General features: G+C 38.2%; 1 protein-coding gene across 8 annotated transcripts in view; it reads right to left on the bottom strand.

Moving 5' to 3' along the window:
* Window positions 1–21,228, bottom strand: part of LOC120503030 (myelin basic protein) — a 110,385-nt gene that overhangs the window by 7,470 nt on the left and 81,687 nt on the right. For 4 of the 8 annotated variants that reach the window (XM_039711143.1, XM_039711142.1, XM_039711146.1 and 1 more), the window contains exons 4-6: window positions 11,069–11,499; window positions 7,818–7,841; window positions 1,457–1,483 (exon numbers count right to left, since the gene is read on the bottom strand). In XM_039711143.1, coding sequence (XP_039567077.1) covers window positions 1,457–1,483; window positions 7,818–7,841; window positions 11,069–11,499 — 482 coding nt within the window. The remainder of the gene's footprint in view (window positions 1–1,456; window positions 1,484–7,817; window positions 7,842–11,068; window positions 11,500–21,228) is intronic. The other 4 variants (XM_039711145.1, XM_039711149.1, XM_039711150.1 and 1 more) reach the window with 2 other exon arrangements.

Genomic DNA, 21,228 nt, shown 5'->3' with positions numbered 1-21,228 from the left:
TCTTTAGTATAAATACCATGGTGGTGCAGTTCTGATAGTCTATGAATTGCCACAGGAATGGAGAGAAATTGGGATAGCAAGGTTTTAGAATGTGGACAGGGTTGAGTTTCTTGATTTTGGTTTCTGACCAATTATTAGGTGCTAATAACTTGGCTTATTGGAAAGGTTATTGTGCTATAAATACAAAGTTTCTTCTGCCTGCAGTGCTAAATGTCATCACAGGCTTTGATTGTTTCCTGTTTTAATGTGTACGAAGCAGTAGCAAATCTGATGTAATTTTCAATTACTTTTCTGGGTGAGTTTCTTGGTGCTTAAAATAAAGTGCTTTCCATTCATATTGTCATCAGCAAACTTCATCTGTCTTCAGAACCTTTGATATTATTGTTTATTTGTGACAGGTAATTTACATGTTTCCACTCAATTATTGTTGAAATTACTCTTTCACCTCTAGCTTTCTCTTTCAATTTTTGAACTCCTAGGGACAGAAAACAAGATTCCATGGTGTTTTTCTGAGACTGCTTTTGTTTATGTAATAACTGATATCTGCAGATGTTAAAAGGTAAATTCTAATGTATTTGAAATTAAAAGAGAAAGCCGATTTATACTGCTGCAATGGGCTACTGAGATAGCGTGATATAAGTGGACCTTTTTGAATGAACTCAGTTTAACAATTACCATGTGTTCATTCATGCATTCAGATCATCACTATTTACCTTTAAATATGTTTTAAATGCTTGGCTTTAAATATTATTCTTGTTAAAACATTACAGGAATAGAGAAGAGCATCTGTGTTTCAGGAAGGGATGTAATTTGCTTCTTATTTTTTGTGTTGTCTCTTTCACCCAGGGGCTACAGTGAGCTCTCCCCACACCTCTTGCAATGTTGTTAAGAATTTCAGCCTTGAGAGCCTTGCCAATAAAAGGCGTCCTTGGCTTCCATGTCGATGTATTTTGTCATGAAATGTATTTGCCAAGTAAGAGTGTGAATTCAGAGCCTCTGGGTATCGGTGGGGAAGTTTGAAGTGGAAGTGCCTCTGTTGTGCCCTTTAAGAAAGTTTAAACATACAGTAATTCTTCAGTAACTGAACAGAAGAACACTCAGCTTTTCCTGTTAACATTAATGAAATGTTTGACCTCAGTTAAGGATCTCAACTAAGTCAACTCTTCTACACCTTCAAAAAAGCCAAAAGGAACCCTAAAGCTAAATGATCTTAGTAAAAAAGATTTACCAGTACTAGAAATTAAAGCAGTAACTGGGAGATCTGATGACAAAAACAGTTTTCAACTTCACTGTGAAATCAATAGTTTTAAGGATTAATAATCTAAATAAGAATTCTTAAAAATATACATAAAATACCTGCAGTTATCCTGTAAGGGGAGTGATTTTTTTTTAAAACATTTGGTGTTTTTTTCTGGTGATACACAGGAAAGTAGCATTGTTTTACTGTGTCACCTACCTTGGTAGTATGGTGGTATGTTGGCCACTAAGACAAAAAAAAAGAGAGAGTAACTGTGAATGCAGTGCAAAGAAAACATGCAGGTATTTTAAGTTTCAACATTAGCTATACATCGGAATTGCATTCCCTGTGTTAGCCATGTACTTTCACATCAGACTAATTACATTTACTGGCACAACCTGTATTAGTACCTTGTAAGAGCTGTTAATGAAAAAAATAATTAAAATTATTTTGTGAATAAATTAAAAATTATTATTTAAAAGTAATAAACTAAAAATTAATAAATTATTGTTAGTTAGTTAACATTAATTAACTAACAGTATGGGCTCCGTTTGGGATTTTGTGCAAGGTTATTACATTTCCAGTTGACCTGAAGATACCAAAGTGTGTGTTTGTGTATGGGTGTGTGTGTGTATGTATATGTATATGTATAGATATATATATATGCATGCTTTTCAGTGTTGTGCAACAACTGGCTCTGGGTATAAAATGGATACAGTTAAGCAGTTACAGGCTTTTTTTTCAGTCATGAAATCCCATGAAATCCATCCCTGACTTGGCTTGCTATAAATGGGATATGTCAGATCTTGCAACTCAGATGCATTAGGGGGGACTTTTAAATGTATGTTATAATCTCTCTGAGGACTCATCCTCCACAAGAGGATTGCTTATAGCTGAAGATTCCATATGCATGTAAATAGCTCTAACTCCTCATCAGTCTGTGGTATGCATTTGTGTCAATAACAGTATTAAGATTCTTCTGGAGTACTAGAATTTACAGCTTTTTACAGTTCCTTTTCGTGTCACTGTTGTGTGCTTTTGTTGCCTACTTTAGAATGTGAGATGAAAATCTAAAGTATCCCATGTTGTTTCCCTACTGGCAAAATCCATACACATAAAATCTGGAAATGGCTGTTTTAAAATGCAGTCAAACCAAGTAAAGATAGAAAATAAAGGGCTTTCTCATGGGTTCAATGGGTTTCATGGTTTCCAATGGCTTTTCTTCACAAGATACCTAATGAGTTGCTGTGCATGAATTTAAAAGACATCCTAGAAAAGCCACACATTTCAAATTCACATAGGCATGAAAATTGCATTTAGATTGTCTTAAAAAACCAAACTGTTCCACAACCTGTAGGTTGTCCATAATGCTTAACCACCCCCACTAAGACATTTGGAACTGTACTGGTAGACTAAAATTATCCGTAAAGCATTATGTGATGAACACTGTGCTATGGAAGAAAAAGCTGAAAGTTCAACAAGGGGATTTGTAAGCCACTCAGCTGATTTTGTGTTAGTCCTTGAAACAGATTCTGAATTCCAAACTCTAATGAAAATCCTATCCAGGTTCAAATTTAGGTAGTCAGTATGGTTTTTAAATATGTATGCCAAACAGGAATTAAAATGCATCCTTTCAATAAATATATATGCTTTTTCTGTGTTATTTTAATAATATGGAAATCTGTGATAAAGTTTAATGAGAAATCTGACAGACACGTGAATACAGAAATTGCTTCATCTTGGGATTTGGAGGGCTTTGTCCATGGGGCTTTGTGTTCCTGGGCATGGCTGACACTTCATCAGAACCTTCCAGTGCTGCTACCTCCGCTCTCACCAGGCAGCAACAGAATACTCAGCCCATGTGGGATGTATTTTTCCATGCTCATTCTAGGAGGAATGTAACTTCTGTGAGCATGCACTGCTAAATCAGAGCTGTGGTGGTGTTGGTTCCATCTTTGTTCACGTACAACCCAGGCAGCAGTTGGCTCTTGATGGCAGTGTTTGTCCCCGGCTGTTCACAACTTGCTGATCTGTTACCAAAAGCAATGGGAATGCTGACGTCTTCCCCACTGGCTGATCTGGTGATGACATTACAGTTAATTACCTAATTCAGCAGGCTTTTAAAATCACTTTAGGATGAGCCACACATCCTTGTAATGGTACTGTTAATTTTTACTAATGTGGAAGTTAAGACAGAAATTAAATTACTTGCTCAAAGGTATAGAGGAGAATTGGCAGGAAGAGGGATGTAGAATGCAGGAGATTCTGCCTTTCAGGGTTGTGCTGAGATCAATCTTTGGCTAGAAATAGGTGATGAACAAAAAGAGGAAGAATTCTCAGCAGAATGACAGGAATAACAAACATGGCAGTAGAGATGACTGAAAAGTAAGAAACACAAGGAAGAAGGAAACAATGGAGAACAGTCCAAGAAAGGTGCCAAATAATTCAGAACCACATTTCTTCATAACCCCATTACCCCTTAGTGCCTTGATGCTTAGGGTTCATAAATTAGAAGGTAAAAGAATTACTGGAGAAAACAGAAGAATAGGGGCGGTTTTTCAGGAGAGTTCTGGTTTATGATGGGACTCAAATGGGAGACCAGTGCCATCATACCTTCTGGGTTTTTTTCCCTGTGTCCAGTTTATTCCATTTTTGTGACACTTGATAAATGGTTTTGGAGGCAAAACCCAGTAGTTTAATTTCACTTGGCTTTTTTGAAGCATTTTTTTCTGCCTAGCATGAATTATTCTATTCAAATATTCTTCATGACAGAAGGTCTTTATCTGCTTGGACATAGTCTCTGATGCATACTCAGTATTGTTTTGTTATTGTTCAAGTTGGTATCAATGACGTAGATTAAACCTTGTTGAAATGATCCATGGTTTGGGTGGGGGTTTGGGGGCTGGATTTGTTTTGGATTTTGTTTTGAGAATCATCACTCCAGAAAAAGAAAAAATACTCTGGCTAGTAGGTATTCTCCAAGTAGCTTCTGCTACCATCAAACTTCACAGCCTTTAGGACTTTACTGTACATGGGCAAGATATGGAAGGCATCCTGCACAGGTATTCACCATGATCAGTGTCTACTGATCACCTGCAGATTTGGTGGAGATGCATCTGTTTGCTGCTGTTGCTGCAGCAAAACAATGTAACATTATGGGGTATAGTACGGCCATAGGTAAGAAAGCAGTAATTTATACAATGTTTAGATGTCCTGTTCCCTGGTATTTTCATATAGTCATTAAGGTAATACAATAAGCAAGATGGGAATTTTTTAGAAAACAAAGCTATAAATACCAGGTGTACACTATCACTTTACAGCTGCTGGCCAGAAAAATGTTACTGCAACTTAAGATTTCTCAGATTGCATGCCATCACCCACCCACCCACCAAACATTTGATCAGTTCTTATCTTTGGAGGATTGGCCCAATTCTATTTCTTTTCTGCCTTTAATAGGGAAGCAGGTGACAAGCTAAACTCTCATACAGGTTGTTAAAAGCACTATTGCCTGTCTCAGCTTAACTTGTAGAGAGAGTGTAAGAGCAAGGAGACTTTACTATTATGAAATACTTAGACATGGCATGTTAATAGAATATTTCTTTGAAAGAAATTTTACATGGTAGAATTTCCAATCGTACTGTTAGTATAAAAATGGGGAAGATGGACCACTCCAAACCTGAGGCTCATACATTTTCCAAGGCACATTAATTGTATGATGTATCAGAAACAGAGAAGTAGATGCATCATCAGCAAAAGGGAAATATTTGTGCTTTACCCATATTTTTAAATTAATTTGTAAAAAATTCAGTAAAATCACCTGAAAATGGCAGTGGATGATTTCTTGTGCAGCTCAGAAATTAAGCCAAGTAACTTTGGGGTGTAATGTGTCTTAAATGGAGACCATTTCATGAACATGGTGAGATATTTTGCATCAGTAAAAAGGTGAAAGCCAGCAATTGTCACTAATGCTATGTGATGACAGAGGTACAAAACAATGTCAAGGACAAAAAAAGTACGAACTTTTGCTCTGGTTTTCTATCTGGCAGCACTTACCATTGTGTAAACTGAAAACAGCTGAAGTACAGTAATTTATTTTGGCATTGTAGGATGGAAAGTGCTAAGGATAATGCAGTTCTTAATTTGCAAGGAATGTGATAGAAAAATATAACAGATTTTAATATAAAGCAATTTCATACTCATCAAACTGCTTCATCTGCAGAGAGGTGAACATTAAATTGTTCTTAGGCAGAGAAAATCCTTGTGGTAAATTTTTTTAAAAGTTCTATTTGACCATCTGTGCATTTTGGCCATCTGTATGTACATCCCTGCCTGGCCCTTGCACTTCTTTAAACAAACACCCCACTCTGATATACGGTTTTAAAATTAATTCCAGACCTTACTCTCAGCTGGGTTGAGGGGCCATGCAGGTGAACAAGAGAGGCATGGCTGAGAATAGCTGAGGCCAATTCCCACTGAAAGATCCCAAAGCTGCCATCACTGCTCCTCCACCAGCTCTGCATCAGGCTCAGGCAAAGGGCACCAAGCTTTGAAGTGCTCAAAAGGATCCTTGGAGCTCTTCTGCATGCAACTTAACACATACTACTGTTATATCATATTAGTGGATAGAAAACTCTAGAAATCGTCAAGCAAAGACTGAACTGAAAAATCCTGTTAGAAGTTTAATGAAAGCAGAAAACCTTTTGTGGAGTGATTAGAAACAGATTCTTTAAATGCTTTAGTTGATTAATTTTTATTTTAGCCTGAACATGTTACTAATACATTCCTGAATGTAAGAGGCACAAGACCATATAAAAAACAGTTAAAGCAGCAGAGCACACAGGCATTCTCCCCAGTCATGATCTCCTCTTTAACTTGTAAAACAAATCAGCAAGCCCCAAATACTTGTCCCATTTCTAAACAAACAATGCCATGCAGCTGATGTCAGGTGAGCACAAAGCAATACTTTACCAAAATTCAGTGCTTGCACTTTGAAGTACCACTCAAAAAGCATACAACCTAGTCCAATTCTCAAATTCCTCTAGTACCTTGTAATAATTACTTCAATTAGTAAGTTCCTTGAAAATGTAAGTTCCAGTGCATTAAATAATGTGTTAATTATTAGGCACAAATAGCATGTTTATGGGCACACAGGTGTCAAATGAACATGTCAAAGTCAATCCCATGGTGTTGGCTCTTAGGCCTTTCACTTCTCGCAGGGTGTGTGTACTCACCAGTTGGCATTTCCTTGTTTTGTACAGGTGATTTTTTTAAACCAGGCAGATCAAAAGTAGTCTGAGGTTCTACCACTGCACAAGCTAAATGAGCTTCACTGGCAGTTCTGTTACACTAATTCATTTTTAGGCTGCTACAAATGAGAGGCCAGATTCAGTAAGAACATTGGATTCAGGAGCTTTGGTTATTCAAAGCCTATCCTTTTCTTCCAGAAGGAAACCTCTCTCTTCCCTTCTGTCCAATGCACTGTTCTAACTGAATTTTGCAGAAGGACACACAGCCTCTTAGTGAACTAAAAACCTGTCACATACAAGTAGTAGTTTGTTGCAACTTCTGTTAATGGATTAAAGCATTTGAAACAAATTAAATCATTAGTACACTGGTTTTTGTGATGTAAACAGTTTAATGAATACATAAAGCACATAAAAAGCAAAAGATTAAAACAAAATTATTGTTACAACCACTACAGACTCTATAAATTTTTTTACAAGCATACTGCTTGCACAGCAGGTTTTACAAAACAGGTTTTATCACAAGCAATACCACTCCCTGAAAACTTGGACTTGGAAATTAAAATCACAGTAAGTATTTACTTAAATCACATCATATACTAGTCAGACTAGAACTGATTTTACTGCTTTTCAAATTCTTCATGGTGCTGTAGTATACATTAAAGCTTCCACAAGAAATGTGAATAGAGTTCAAGTGCAAAAAAAGAAAAAAGATTCTAATTATTTTTTTCCTCCATGGCATTATTTAAAACTGTGGTTCCTAATCTTTTTGCCTTTGCATGGTTATCGCAACCATTTTTGTAGATCCCCACTCTAGCAACTGCTGAGCTCAGGAGTGGGTTTGGAACTGCTGATTCAGAAATGCTGATCCCAAACCCTGGTTCTGCTCAAGCTGGGAACTTCAGCCCAGTGCTGCTCCTGCCTTGTACCTGTCTGTAGCATGGGGAAGCCCCATCTCTACATTCCATATTTCTCGCACCCAAACACAGAGAAGTTGGGAAGGAAATACAGGAGCAAGGCTTCATTCAGGCAATAGGAGACTGTTACAAGATTGCATACAAAACTGAAGCAAAATGTAAAAGAGAAATTGATTTAATCTTTCACTAAGTCTTACCTCACCTATTATTTACTGTCACTCACATATTTTGGTTTGTATGATCTGTGTCACAAATGTAGTTAAAAGTTTAGTACGTTAATGCAAAATGTTAAACCAGGACAGAAAAGTTCTTGTTTCACAATCCAAACTTTAGTAGAAAAAGAAAATAAAATCATAAACAAAAGGATTACAAAAGCATAAAAAACTGCATCAAAGAAACAAAATAGCAGTCAGTACATACTGAAGTTGAATACAGGCTCAGAATCTAGGAGGCACAAAGAACATTTGATTGTTTTAACAAACTTGCTTAGCCAAATATTCTATAAAGATTAGAAAGGAAATAATTTATTGTTATGCTACTCTCTTTTTCATGCTATTTAAAATGTCTGCACCACAGTTTATTTCTGTCACCATTTTAAATTCTTTTTTAATATAATTAAATTTGAGCTGTGCACAACAACAGTTTTATTTCAAATACCATATTTCAAAAGTTTTTCTTAAAAGTACAAAATTCAAGCTGGTTTTAATTGAGCTTCATCTATCCAAATCACGATGGGATTGGGGGAAAAAATGGCAAATGCACTTGCTGCCCCTCACAGGAAAAGGAGTATTTCTGTACATTCCAGTATTTCTATTTTTAACAACTCCCATGGAACTCCTATGCAACTTAACTTCAGAATTGCAGAGCAGGGGAGAACCTGCTCCACACAAGAAAAGGAGGCCATGAAACAGTCCCAGCATTGTTCCTACCCCACCTTTCTGGACACAATAGTGAATATTATTCATTAATGTGCTTCTTAGCTATGGATGCAAGAAGAAAATGCCTCCACAAAGAATTTATAATGTGTTTTGCTTGAATGTCAGCCCTAAATCTGTACAAAGAGCAAGTGTTGTCTTTGCATTCCAGTGCTTGCTGGTGTGGGTAGTTGAGATGCTCCCACTGAGGCATGGGCTGGCTGAAAAAGAAGACTGCAAGAAAGGCAGCTGCAGAATTGCTTTGAAATGCTTCAAAATAAAGAAAGAAAAAAGTGCAAGCAAATAAACACTGCAGCTCTAGGAACTTTTCAAGCCTTTGAAATTCATCCTTTAAGGTGCTTTAAGTGGTATCTGATTTACCAAAGACCTGTTTACTTAGTGAAGTCTGGAATACTGCCAAGGGACTTCATTCTATTTCGGCTGGTCCATGAACACCTTCATCACCTATCAGCGATCCTCTACAAAATTCAGCAAATGGCAGCAACTATTTAGCACAAATGAGCCATCTACATTTCCTCTGTCTACTCTTGTATAAATAAATGATACCACAAGCCCTTCTTGATACAAGAAACCAAAAGGCATTGTTTCAGAGGCTAAATAAATAATAGTTGAAATGACTGTGCCACTTGCTCAATCCTTTCCACACTGAAGCCCTCCCACAAGAGAGCTTCCTAGGACTGTTTCCTAGGATGTACATCAATATTATCATTGTGTGGAAGAGTGCTAGAGATGCTTTGGCACTGGAAGTCCTAATGTGACAGACTTTTGCCAAAATAATTCAACTTTGTGCTTCCAGCTCAGATCTGCAAATAGGACTCTGTAACATTATGAGTAGTTATTCTTAAGGGAAAAAAATCCCAAACAACTACTCCTGCTTGGTAAAAAATGTCAGAATTGTCCATAATTCTGTTCTGTTTTGCAGACATTTAAGTTCTTCAAAATAGCATTTTACAGCAGAGATAAATACATGATCTCCTGTCCTCTCATACATAATTACATCAAAATCTATAGAGAATCATTGCAACCATGTTCACGCCAAAGGATAAAATACAGACTTTGTACAGTTGGCAGACATTTTTTAGTCATTACTCCTAAAAACTGAGTTAATTGGTTTGATTTATTGCCACGCAGAAATGCACATACCTCTGTATATTCTGTATGCAGAATCTAACTTTTTGGTATTGTCACGCCTTGGTGTACAAAGAACATTTCATACACTATTTTTCATTGAGTAACACAGTACATGAACAAAACAGCAAGAGTTGAGCTGGCCAACCAGGTCCCAGAAAATAGCAGCTGGGAACAGTCTCAGTTATTTGCAGTAACAGTAAGAAAAAGGTTTCCTTCATGCTCACAGCAACTGCTTGTTGCATTTAGGAACATTACACACAGAAATGTTACTACAGAAAAAACTGCCTGGCTGCTTAAAATTTGTCAATAGCGTTACAGGCCCAAGTTGGTAAAGGTGAGAAATGAAAAGAACAAAACACCCAGCTTGCTTAGTACTGCCCACAAGTGTGAGAAGCTTCTGGTTTTAAGTTTCTAGAGTATTTTTCATCCAGTGGTCTCTACATTACAACAACTTTTCAGGGAAGGGCTATTACACATTGTGCTGCAGGTGTGGAGCTGTGAAGGACACAGACAACCACAGATCAGTTTTACACCACAGGGCAGTTTCTGTCCTGTCCCAGTGCAGCACTGAGAGACAGCATAGATCACAGGCTGGAACACTGAACAGACCTCAAAGGTTGTCAAAGGATTTTAAAAAATTTCGGCTCAGCCAGCAACTATGAATGCTGCTTTTTGCAACACAAAACTTGAGCAACTACAACAAATTCAGCTAAAAATTTTACACCCTACAGCAGTTCCATTCGAATGCTTATGTAGTGTGTAGACACACAAACACAAGACTCCATTTATCATTTACATGGCAAAAGGTACAGCCAAAACATCTTAAAGTTTGCCACTTGAGTAACAGTGAACTAATATGCCAGCTGCATAATTTATCAGAGAAGGCAGGTATCCTGGAAAAGGGAAGAATTTAATCAACATCCTTTCATCAATGCCTTGGTTTTGAATTGATAGTGCAGAAATGGCTTGTTATGCAATTTCTAATATGATATGCTTGGAATAAATCTCAACTTCTTGTCAGAGTAAAGCAGTTGGATTATTTTGTACACCTGGGATTCAGGATAATATCTGTCAAGCCATCTCCCCGGCAATGCTGTCAACTGACCTTAAACATACTCTTGCACAAGCAGGCTGAGAATCTGGCCACAATTCCTTTTCTAACATCTATTTCCAAGTTTGTCCCTCAGTTAGTGCCAAGATATGTGGAGATCATCTTGCATTTAGTGCTCTCATCCAGCTCCCTTTTGCAAATGTTTAAGAACAACACACAAAAGCAGACTGAAGTTTCTCTAAATGGCACAGCACAGAAATACATACAGCACACCACATTAAATGCTCATAAAAATTCCTCCCAGTAATGTTTCTAGAGCCCCCTGGATTTCTAATACTCCGTGTACTACCCAGAGTCACTTCTCTTGTTTCCCAGATCTCTGCTTTTTTTGTTGCTGTTTTTTCAAAGCCAAGCATTATATTACAAGCACCATCCTGCTGGCTAGGTCAACTCTTGCCCTATAGCAGTGAGACCTTTCTTTCAGACCCACCCTGCCTCTTTAATTGTACTGTGTTTTGCTGTAGCCTTGCAGTTCTCTATTCCTCAGAGCTCACCTTGCCCGAGCCCCGCCGGGGAACGTGCCTTTCACCTCCAAAGAATCTGCCCAGCGAGTCAAGTAGACCCGAGTCTCTGTGCCGTGGGGATCCATGTCTGGCATGGTCTATAGTGCTCGCAGATGCCAGTTTTGATCCGTGCCGGAAAGAGGAGCGTTTTTGTGAAGCCATCAAATCCGAATTCTCTGAAGCTGCTGCACTGTCCTCTTGGATGGTCTGTAGCTCGTCTGACTCTGAGGGCCGATCTTTGAAGGTGTTGTCTTCTCTTCCTGGGGCATCTCGGGAAAAGAGGCGGATCAAGTGGGGGCGACCAGTCCTGTCAGCTGGGTTGGCCTCGGGCCAGGCATTCTTCGGGTCTGCTGTGCCTTTGGAGTCTGTCACCGCTGGGCTCTTCGTGGAGGTCCCATTGTTCTGGTTCACATCTGCCTCTCCTGCAAACAACAAGGATGAGATATGAATACAGGCCTGTGAAAAACAGCCCTGGAACAATGCTGCTTTCTTTCCCTTGCCTTGAGATGCTCATTTCATACAAAACCCTTAATATGTGCAGTTGTAATGAAACTATGTTCTCTTCCAGCCTTAAAGAACATTAAGTTATCTTGGAACTGAAACCAGAATGATGTTCTCACACAAATTTGCAGTAGTTCTAGGTGATTTTTTGGGGTGTGTGTGTGTACAGGTTTTGGTTTTCTTTTGTTTATTTTTTAACACATTTATAAATAGATTGAAAGATTAGTTGAAGTGTAACTGAAACTAACTTTATTGGAAGGCTTGTGGATGAGGATACTTTCAGTGAGTAATCAGAATTCCTGTACTTTTCCTTGAGGACTCCAACTCTAATTGTGCCATCTTTCTCCGAAATGGAAAAAAATAAATAATTACAGTGACATTACAGATCTGTGCTTTCACAAATGCCCGTTCCCTCTCCATGATGTCAAAGCTTATTGCTTCATTTGGAATCCCTTGCTGTAACTACAATGTGGATCAAACAAGCACAGTGAGGGGAAGGGTTTTTTTGCCACACTATTGAAATTGTTCTCATTTCAAAAAAGAGAGCACTAAACTGCAATTTCTGCTTGGCCTCTCACAATAGTTTTTGTCCATATATGATGATCCTGGCACTCCGGGTACAATGTCCTAGCACTGATGCTGAAGGCCTAAAGCAAAACTGTCCAATTTGTATTTAGTGAGAAGTGACAAGAACAATTACCAGCAACTGACAAAGCTTTTTTTCTTAGCCAAGAAAGGTGCCAAGACAGACCCCTGTGGTAACCTGCCACCTTCTCCAGAGTTGTGTTCTGATGCACCCAGTAAAGTACCTGAGAAACATCAGCTGCAACACACTTAGCCCTACCCTCACCTGTAGTATCTCCTTTATCAGTGACAGAAAGATTTATGGAGGTTTTTATGGTTGACCATGACTCCTATTGTTCTAAAGGAAACTGCACCCACTGAAGAACATGATTTATCTCCAAGGAACACCAAAAGACTAATAGAAGGTCATTTCTTGAGAAGCAACCTTCAGCACACACGTCTCCCACACACTCTATGTCAGAAATGTCTTTAGGAGTTAAGGGGGTTCAGAATTTCAGAAATAAGTTAGCCATATGTTATCTTCAGGGTCTCCTAATTACCTTTGTACGTCCTCATCTGATTTGGTCCTTGTTGACATGGGAGGGATAGGATCTGGCAAATACTGCTGTGCTTTCAAAGTACTCTGGGCTCAAATACTTTGCTGATTCAGCAGAGCCATTTTAGACCTGACACAGTCATTTCTTATGGTTTCCCATCCACAGGGCACTAAAGAAACCTTTTCTCAGGCTGAGAATAATTCTGAAATAATTGTATGGGTAACAACACACGACAGTAATGATGGCTTCTGCAAAACCTGTGTATAGGTTACAACTGCTCAATCATGTTACTGCCACACTTTTTCATATAAAAGTATAAAGTACAGTTTTGCTGTACTTTTTAAAAAATTTCTTTTAGCTAGAAAATGTTCAAGAAAAATTTCTTAGGTTAAAACATCTGAAAGTCTCTCAGGAATACAATTATTTAACCAGTGCCTGTCACTGAAGACCTCATTAACGCTGGAAATATTTGCTGGCAACTTTGGAATTTGAGTTTTCCTGAAAAGATGTGCTCAAACTTATTAGAAACTACTAACATACCCAAATGACTTTCTTAATAGAACAAAAGAAAAGTAACTAATTTGGACGTGTGACACATTCTGAAACTGCAAAACATTTTAAACAGCAACTCGAAGCCTAGGTTCTATACCATAATACAAATCCATTCAAGAACAGAAAAAGAAAAGCAAACAAAAGAGTTATTGTATTTAATTAAATGCATTAACAAAACACCAGAGCATCTGCATACTAATATTTTTTACAACAGTTGTTCTTTGTGCCACTGAATACGGGTATTGGTAAGCAACAAAGAAGGGTATTTGTGCCACAAAAGTAGCTTCTCCCAATGCATACGCAGTGAGCTATAAAGTATAAATCTTTCTGGAGGCTTTATCTCAGCAGTGAAAGCACACATTTAAGTTTGCCTATAAATTTTCTTCATGCTTATGTCTTCTCTAATATATAAAAATATGTAAGAGAGATACTGCTAATATTGTTGCTAACTAATCAAAGTCTTCCAGTGCATTTGGAGAGACAGATCACTTAATAATGTCCTAAGGACATCCAGAATTAATGGACTATATAAATGTATGCTTATTTGTTCATTTAAAAACAAATATTCAAATATTTTATTAAAACCTATTGTAAACACTGTGTATAGCTACTGTTTTTCTAAGTTGTTGTGTTTTTTTTTTTTGGAAGATGAAGCTCTTTCTTAAAATAGAGCACATGACCTGTACCATATCACTTGTACAAGAGAAAGTTGCCCAGGGAGGAAGAGATCTTAAGCACTTCTTTGCTAATCCTTGTAAAATGAAGTACAGCAGGATGCATTGCCATAGACATTAACTGGAAGGCTATGGAAGCGTCTTCTATTTATATGTAAGCGCATATGGTCCTTGAGAGCTGCACAAAAGAGAGCACAAGAAAAGCACTCCTCCCCACATTAGCCCAAAAACAGCCGGAAAGAATGAGACTCCAAGTGACTTCCAAGAAGAGGAATATAGATGGACAAAAAATTCTTAGCAGTCTGTTAATAAAACCAAAGAGAAAAGTCCAAAGGTGCTTTCAAGGAAACAATAATAAATCCAATCCTTCATTGTCCTTAACAGGAGTTAGGTCCCATATAGGTATTTTCAAAACTACTGTGGCCTTGGTGCTTGATTAGACATTGATTGTTTACCCCATTTCTTGAGAATGAAAATAACTCTTTTCCCAAAGCTGCTAATTGGCTAGGACCTCTCAGCCCAATGCTTCAAACAACTCCTCTCAACAACCACGGAAATTTGTTCTTTGCAAAGGACAATTTCCCATCGAGAGACCTCTGATACAAATCTCCTTCTCACGGGTTACTTGGAAGGGCTGCTCTATCACAATTCCCATTTGAGTGCACAGCAGTCTGCAGTCTTCTTCCATACAGAGAACAGCCCAGAAAGACATTGTTAAGCTAAGAGTTTTAAAAAAGATTACAAGTTTTTCATCTCCTCCTACTCCTTTCCAGTCTTGCTTTCTTGCAGATACTTGTAATTCCTCTCACATTCCTACTGCCGCTCCCTCTACAAATGCTGTGAAACCAACGAGGAAGATGAAGCTGACAAAGCTGAAGTACATTATCTTACTTTGGGTTCTCAAGAGAGGCTTAGATCAACAGCCATAGCATCTTGAAAATATTGATTATACATGACAGCAGCTTAAATATTTGTATGAAATCTTAAGTACTATTTACTTGTTACAAATGCCAGAAAGTACATTGATCAACTTTGTAACACTGAATATTTAATACACTTTATCATAACTACAGGCTGCTGTGATCGATTACACTTCCTTTTTCTCAGCCTTCTTTTCCCAGGGTATGAAGATGGACATTACTGAACTTCAAAATCAACTTTTCATTTTAGCTTAAGTCATCTATATATAAAGTACTGTTTCTCAGTAAATGAAATATAATCTGTATTTGTCCTTTTCTACTTTTTAGGTCCTCTCTTTTCTATAAATGTCAACTGGACAGTGAAATACAGTGTAGTATAGTCCTCAATTCTGAGTTAAGTTTATTTCAGTATTTTTACTGAAATGCTGACAATAAAATATTAGTTAAAACATCTGACTTTTTGAATTGATTAATCTAGGTTTAGTCACTTGAACAAGAAAAGGTAACACCTGGAATTAATCAACTTTGTCACAGCTGAGATTTCAAGATCTCTGGTAAGCTGTAACAGTAAGACAAATGTATCAGTAATAGGTTGCCTTGCATTATTTAAGAGGCTGAGACCACTGCTTTGGAACATGTGGCTTCTAATAACACTTGTGGTAATATCAGGCACTTAAAAGAATAAAAGGGCAGAGAAAAAACATCCATCATCACTACATACATGCTGCAGCTGAGGATATCTGGGTTCCAGCTCTGTGCTGAAATAATTTCACAACAGCTCCTGGTTTGGACTTTTACTGCAGCACAGCCCACAGCAGAACAGCATGTCCACAGCCATTAGGCTTCACTACAGAAGTATTTGGGGAGACAGAGGAAAGAATTATGTCTGCATTGTTAAATCTGAACTGCAAAAGCTTGATTCATCCTCATTATGCTAAGACACTGCAGACAAAAAATGGCTCTTAGCCTAACTTCTCTAATATGGTTAGAAGGCAATATGCCATCAGACATTTCAATTCACAGACCTAATTACTGGGTTTAGTCTGATACTTGTCAAACAGTTGGGAATCAATTTTGGACAAATATTTCTGTTTGAAATAGATGGCATACAGTATAATTGTGAAACAAACATAGCTCTGAACACAACCAGAATGGATGTGCTGGTGCATTTAGCCTTTAAACAAACATTCTCCCCATTTTCTAGCACAGTGAATTTCAGAGAGAAGTGCCCATGTATCTCATGATGCAGTTAAACTCACATGAGTTTAACACTCCTACTGCACTTAGCCAAGAGATCACTTCCATTACAGCTTGCTCTCCTCCCTCCCTCCTTGCCAAGGCTTACCACTTTCAGGAAAAAAATTACACCCAAAGGCAAATTTTCTCTATAGCTTCAGCATAACTGAAGGAATGATATTTTTCTGTACAAGAATTTCAGCTTTTTCCATGGGCTAACCAAGCTGCAGACTAAACCACCACAAAAATGAGAAACCACCTGCTAAGCATAATATGCACTCCTTTGATTTCCCTCCCTCACTTCTTTCATTAGACCTTTTACAGCATACAAAGCTCTTACCAGACTAGAATAAAAGAGTTGTGAGGGTGTTTCCACTCCACTGATGAGTTGAGCACATTTCTACACTGATCTGCTGAAGCAGTGAATGAGGGGTCTGCTGTGACATAACTTTCCTTACAATAAAACTTAGTACTAAAAATACAGTAAAAGGTGAAAAACCTCACCTGGTCCAGTATTTACATCTATTGACTAAATTGAAAATAAGACCAAATTTAGTTCTATACTACATCTTAGGTCAATAAGGATCAGTGGCTGAGCGTGCTGAAAGTTATTGCACTGCTGTTGGTAAAGGCACAACATAGGTTCAGACATTTAGACTACATTGTTGTGGCTGGGTGAACGAAAGTTCCACCTCACATTTTATAAGAAGTGCCTGACAAATGCTGCTTTTCCTGAATCCCTGGTACCTCATGAAATACCAGTTCTTAGCTGTTCTCTGCAGAAAGCATTATGCCTCCTAAGAGCTGATGCCAGACTGAAATTAATAGGGCAAATAGGATCTATTAATTGCTAGACCTTTGCTAACACCCAAGTCTTGTCACAGTTTCTTTCAGACTAATTTCTCCAAGCCCTCCCTGATCCTCTCTTGCTGAAGAGCAGCTTCTGAGCTATCAGAGTTTGGCCTTACAGCAGAGCTCACATGAAAACACAAAAACATTTGATGGAGAGGGTGAAAATGTAGCTCACATCCAGTTATGGAATCAACTGTCTGCAGGTGACACTTCAGCTATATTATTTATGCTCATATTTCAAAGAAAAGTACTGTGTTCACTCAGGTAGAATAGGAATATGTACTTTTTAACATCAAATTATGCTGTAGGGAAGAAACTGCAAATTGCATAGGAGAATGTAAATTCTTTCAGACACTAACTACTACAGTATGAAAACGTAAGTGAATCCTCTCACTTTATTTCTGATACTATCCAAAATGTAAAAAAACCTCAAACCCTCAAACATTTGACATACTTTAGCATCAATTCACAAGTATTCCCTATTTTACTAGCTAAGAGACAGAGTAAAATCTCTCCTGAAATGTCTAGCAACCTTCTTCCCAAAAGGCCATTGAATGAAAAACCTGCTGTAGTAGTATTAATAAGTAACAATAATTTTGCAAATTCCATAGGCTAATCAATAGCCTGACTTTTTTTTCCCCCCCTTAATTCTGGTAGACTTCATCATCCCAAATTGTTTAATCTGTAACTGTGAACCATTGCTTGTTAAAAGAGCACCAGTTTCACGATAAATACAACCCATAAGCATTGCTCTGCAGTAAAGCCAACAGTTTTTGGGAGAAGGATCCCTGTAAGGTGGTACTAGCACAGTGGGGAATTTGTTGCTGTAGTATCTTTTTTGGTAGGGTAACTATACTGACTTTTAAAACTTACCCAGTAAAACCATAATGCAACCAATCAATGAGTAGGTGAAAACACACAGCAATGTGACTTCTAGCTGGAATGGTGGCACTCTGATAAACATGCCTAAATCTCATTTTGGGAATCAGCAAGCATAATTTTTAGTTCTGCTGACAACTTCATGATTTGACAGGGTTGTTTCTGTGACATGACTACAAAATAAAAATTAGAAATTAAAAATAAGCTGTATATTCATTACAGCCTATATTCAGCATTATCACTCTGCTGAGGGCAATTACGCTTTATGGTAGCAGTGTGTAAAAAGTAGCAATACTGTCCGAGTCAGAGATTTTTGATATATCAGGAGTCTTCTTGCTGGAAATCTTTTATGTATTTTCACCAAGGCACACACAACTCCTAGCACCTGCATGACAGAGATGTGAAAACACTTCCAAGTCTGTGCAGTAATAACCCACAGTCCATGCCCAAAGTCTGGATATTAATGGGAAGCACGTGTGGTTACTGTGGGCTGAAATGTGTTAACATCCCATTACTCACTGAGAGGGCTGCACGCCAGGAGCCAGGTTTCAGACTTGATGGAGAAAAAAGAACATCATATGTACACCCTGTATTATTTATGCCTTTAAGAACTCCCTCTCCTCTGTGTTCTTAGTGACTAAATTTAGCCAGTCTGTTCAGCCCATGTCAAAGAAAGAGATGAAAGCAAAGCAGTCAGTGAGGCATTTCCAACCACAGGAATCAGAGCAGCAGCTGCATTCCAGCTCCATGTGTTCTCCTGTTACTGATGATGCTGAGGCTTAAAACCAGGGGTGCAACAGACCTTTGTTTTCTTAAACCTACTGTGCAAGTCATATTAGATTCAACTTACAAGAAATTAGCTGGGAGGCCTAAGTTACACATCATCTGTCACTGCATGGTGCTTAATTTCCTCATCATCATCTTTTTTAATGGGCAATGTATGTATTTCAGCAATTCAGTGGAGCACCCTCATAAGAAATTACCAGTGATTAAGCATTGAATAGGACTTCCCAGGGAAGTGATGGAGTCACTATTCCTGGGAGTGTTCAAGGAATGACTGAATATGGCACTTAGTGCTGTGGTTTAGTTGATGTGGTGGTGTTCAGTCAAAGGTGGGACTCAATCTTTGAGGCCTTTTCCAACTTTAATGATTCTCTTACTAGGAAAGAGAAAGTGGCTCAGGACTGTTAGGAGTCTTGTGGTGTGTAAGGTACTGTTTGCTTGTGAGGACAACTAAGAAAAGAAACAAGAAAAAAGAGGCATTCAAAAAAGCTAAAAGCATCCCGAGTGAGAACAATTTTTGATCTTCAGACTGTAATTAAAACCAACCTACTTGGCTGCAGAAACTGCCTTGCACTCTGCATGCCTTCACAGAGCTGGGCACTTGGTTATCTGTGCCCCTGGTTCACAAAGAAGAGCTGAAACAAAGCCCCCACGGTGGCCAACCACTGCAGAGGAATGCAGCAGTGTAGGCCTGGCTCACACCCTCTCGCTCTTGTTTTCCACAACTCCTGGCATTGCCTCCACTTGCTGAGGGTTACAAAGGCGAGTACAAAAAACAAAAGAGCCTGTGGTTGAAACCAGTGGGACTTGCTATGGCAGAAATTTGGAATCTATGAGAAGCATGCGGCAATTCTCCACACGGCCTGCAGAGAGGTTTTAAAAAACTTCAACAAAGAATTTTATTCACCCACCGGTTTCAAACAAAAATGTTCCTTTGTGTTACTAGAACATATAGGTTTGTTTTAATCTGAAATATCTCACAAAAGAGCCTCCCACAGCAAAGCGAGCTGGAGCATCATTTCTAACAAACAATTTCATGTACTTAAGGAGGAGAAATTAAATCACCTGCTGACCCATGAGCATTTGCATTCTTTAAAAATTGTGCAACTGACTAGTGTTAGACTAAGATTGCTTGATTTTTCATCTTTTCTGCTTCAGTTGCATTGAGTCTGAGTAATTGTTAGGTTGTAAAACTTGGATATATCCTCCCCACCAACGTACGGCAAAATGAGTAGTGCTTCCATCAGACCTCACAACTTCCACCATCTTTTGTATTTTCCACATCAGTTATGCTTTACTGGAAAATAGCCTATTTTCATCAATGTAACTGGGTACCCAATATTACAGTTGTTTTTTTTTTAATAATACCATAAAGAAACAGGGCCTTAAAAGCAGCAGAAAAAGAAATGTTGGTGAAATGAGTGAGGTGAGGACAGTGACTGAACCAGCTGGTTCAAAGAAGTTGCTCAGAGCATGATGAGCAGCACATAAAAAGTCCTATCTGTAGAATATTTCCTGTTAAAACTCATCATGTAGCACCTCCAAAGAGGGCCTGGTAACACTCCTGTCTTTTTCTTGATCAGGATTTAAGTGTCTGAGTGGCATTTTATTGGTCAGAAAGTATAGACTGCAGAATAAAATACACTCACAATAAATTAACCAAATAAGGTACCTTTAGAAAACATGGTTTGATTGTGACCACAGAGAAACTATTTACAGCATGAGGTTATATACTCCAATTCCTATAAGCTGCATTTTAGTTCTACAAAATAACAGTGCTCACGTGTGTTAACTTTTCCTGAGACCAACTAACCCAACTAAACCCAAACAGAGCCCAAAGTAGAGGAGTTTTTCATATGTTAAAACAGAGAATATGAATGTTTTTAACTCCCCCCAAAATAACACACCAATTTGCTGGTTCGAGGATGTAACTTGAAATTTTGTTTTCCAATACAGCCTTGTATAGGGCAGGTCCAGGTAAAAAGCAAATTACAGGAGTATGGCAGCCCTAGACACAAGCACCAACACAAGCAAGGTCTCTGGAAGCTGTGAATCACCTGTAGGATGATTGTAATCAATAAGCTGGACATTTTCATGCATCCTTCAAGTACACATCGCCATCTCTAGATTTCTCTATTTTGCCCTGGTATATTTTGAACTGAAGCTTTTAATAGCACAAGTGACCCAGAGAGTCACAGTTACAGAATTTACAGTGAGGGGAATTATGCTGGTAGTTTTTAGAAGATATTTTTTCCCTCAGAAAATTCTGCAGTACACCACAATGGTATAAATTACACATTCTGAGTATGACGCACATATTTGCCAATATTTCTAAAAAAATCTGAAATACCTGGGCACAAATAAGCCTATAGGCCATTTACCATTGTGTTGAGTTCTTGTATATGTAAAAGAAAATTGGAGATGTAGCTCTTCAGAAGTTGACAAAACATGCCTCCCAAACAAACAAATAAACACAAGCCAAAAAAAAGATGGAGTAGGGTTGTTCAAGTCTGCCTAAACTGCAGCTCTTTACAGTCAGAGCAAGGCCACAGCCATTAGTCATTGTCTGACATTATCTTCACTTTGGAACAGATTTTCACCTGAACACGTATGGTGAAAGGCCAGAAGAGCAG

Source organism: Passer montanus, unplaced genomic scaffold (assembly GCF_014805655.1).
Source record: "Passer montanus isolate IOZ18808 unplaced genomic scaffold, ASM1480565v1 scaffold24, whole genome shotgun sequence".
NCBI lineage: Eukaryota > Metazoa > Chordata > Aves > Passeriformes > Passeridae > Passer > Passer montanus.
Note: the sequence above shows the minus strand (reverse complement) of the source record. Positions and strands in the feature narration are given on the sequence as shown.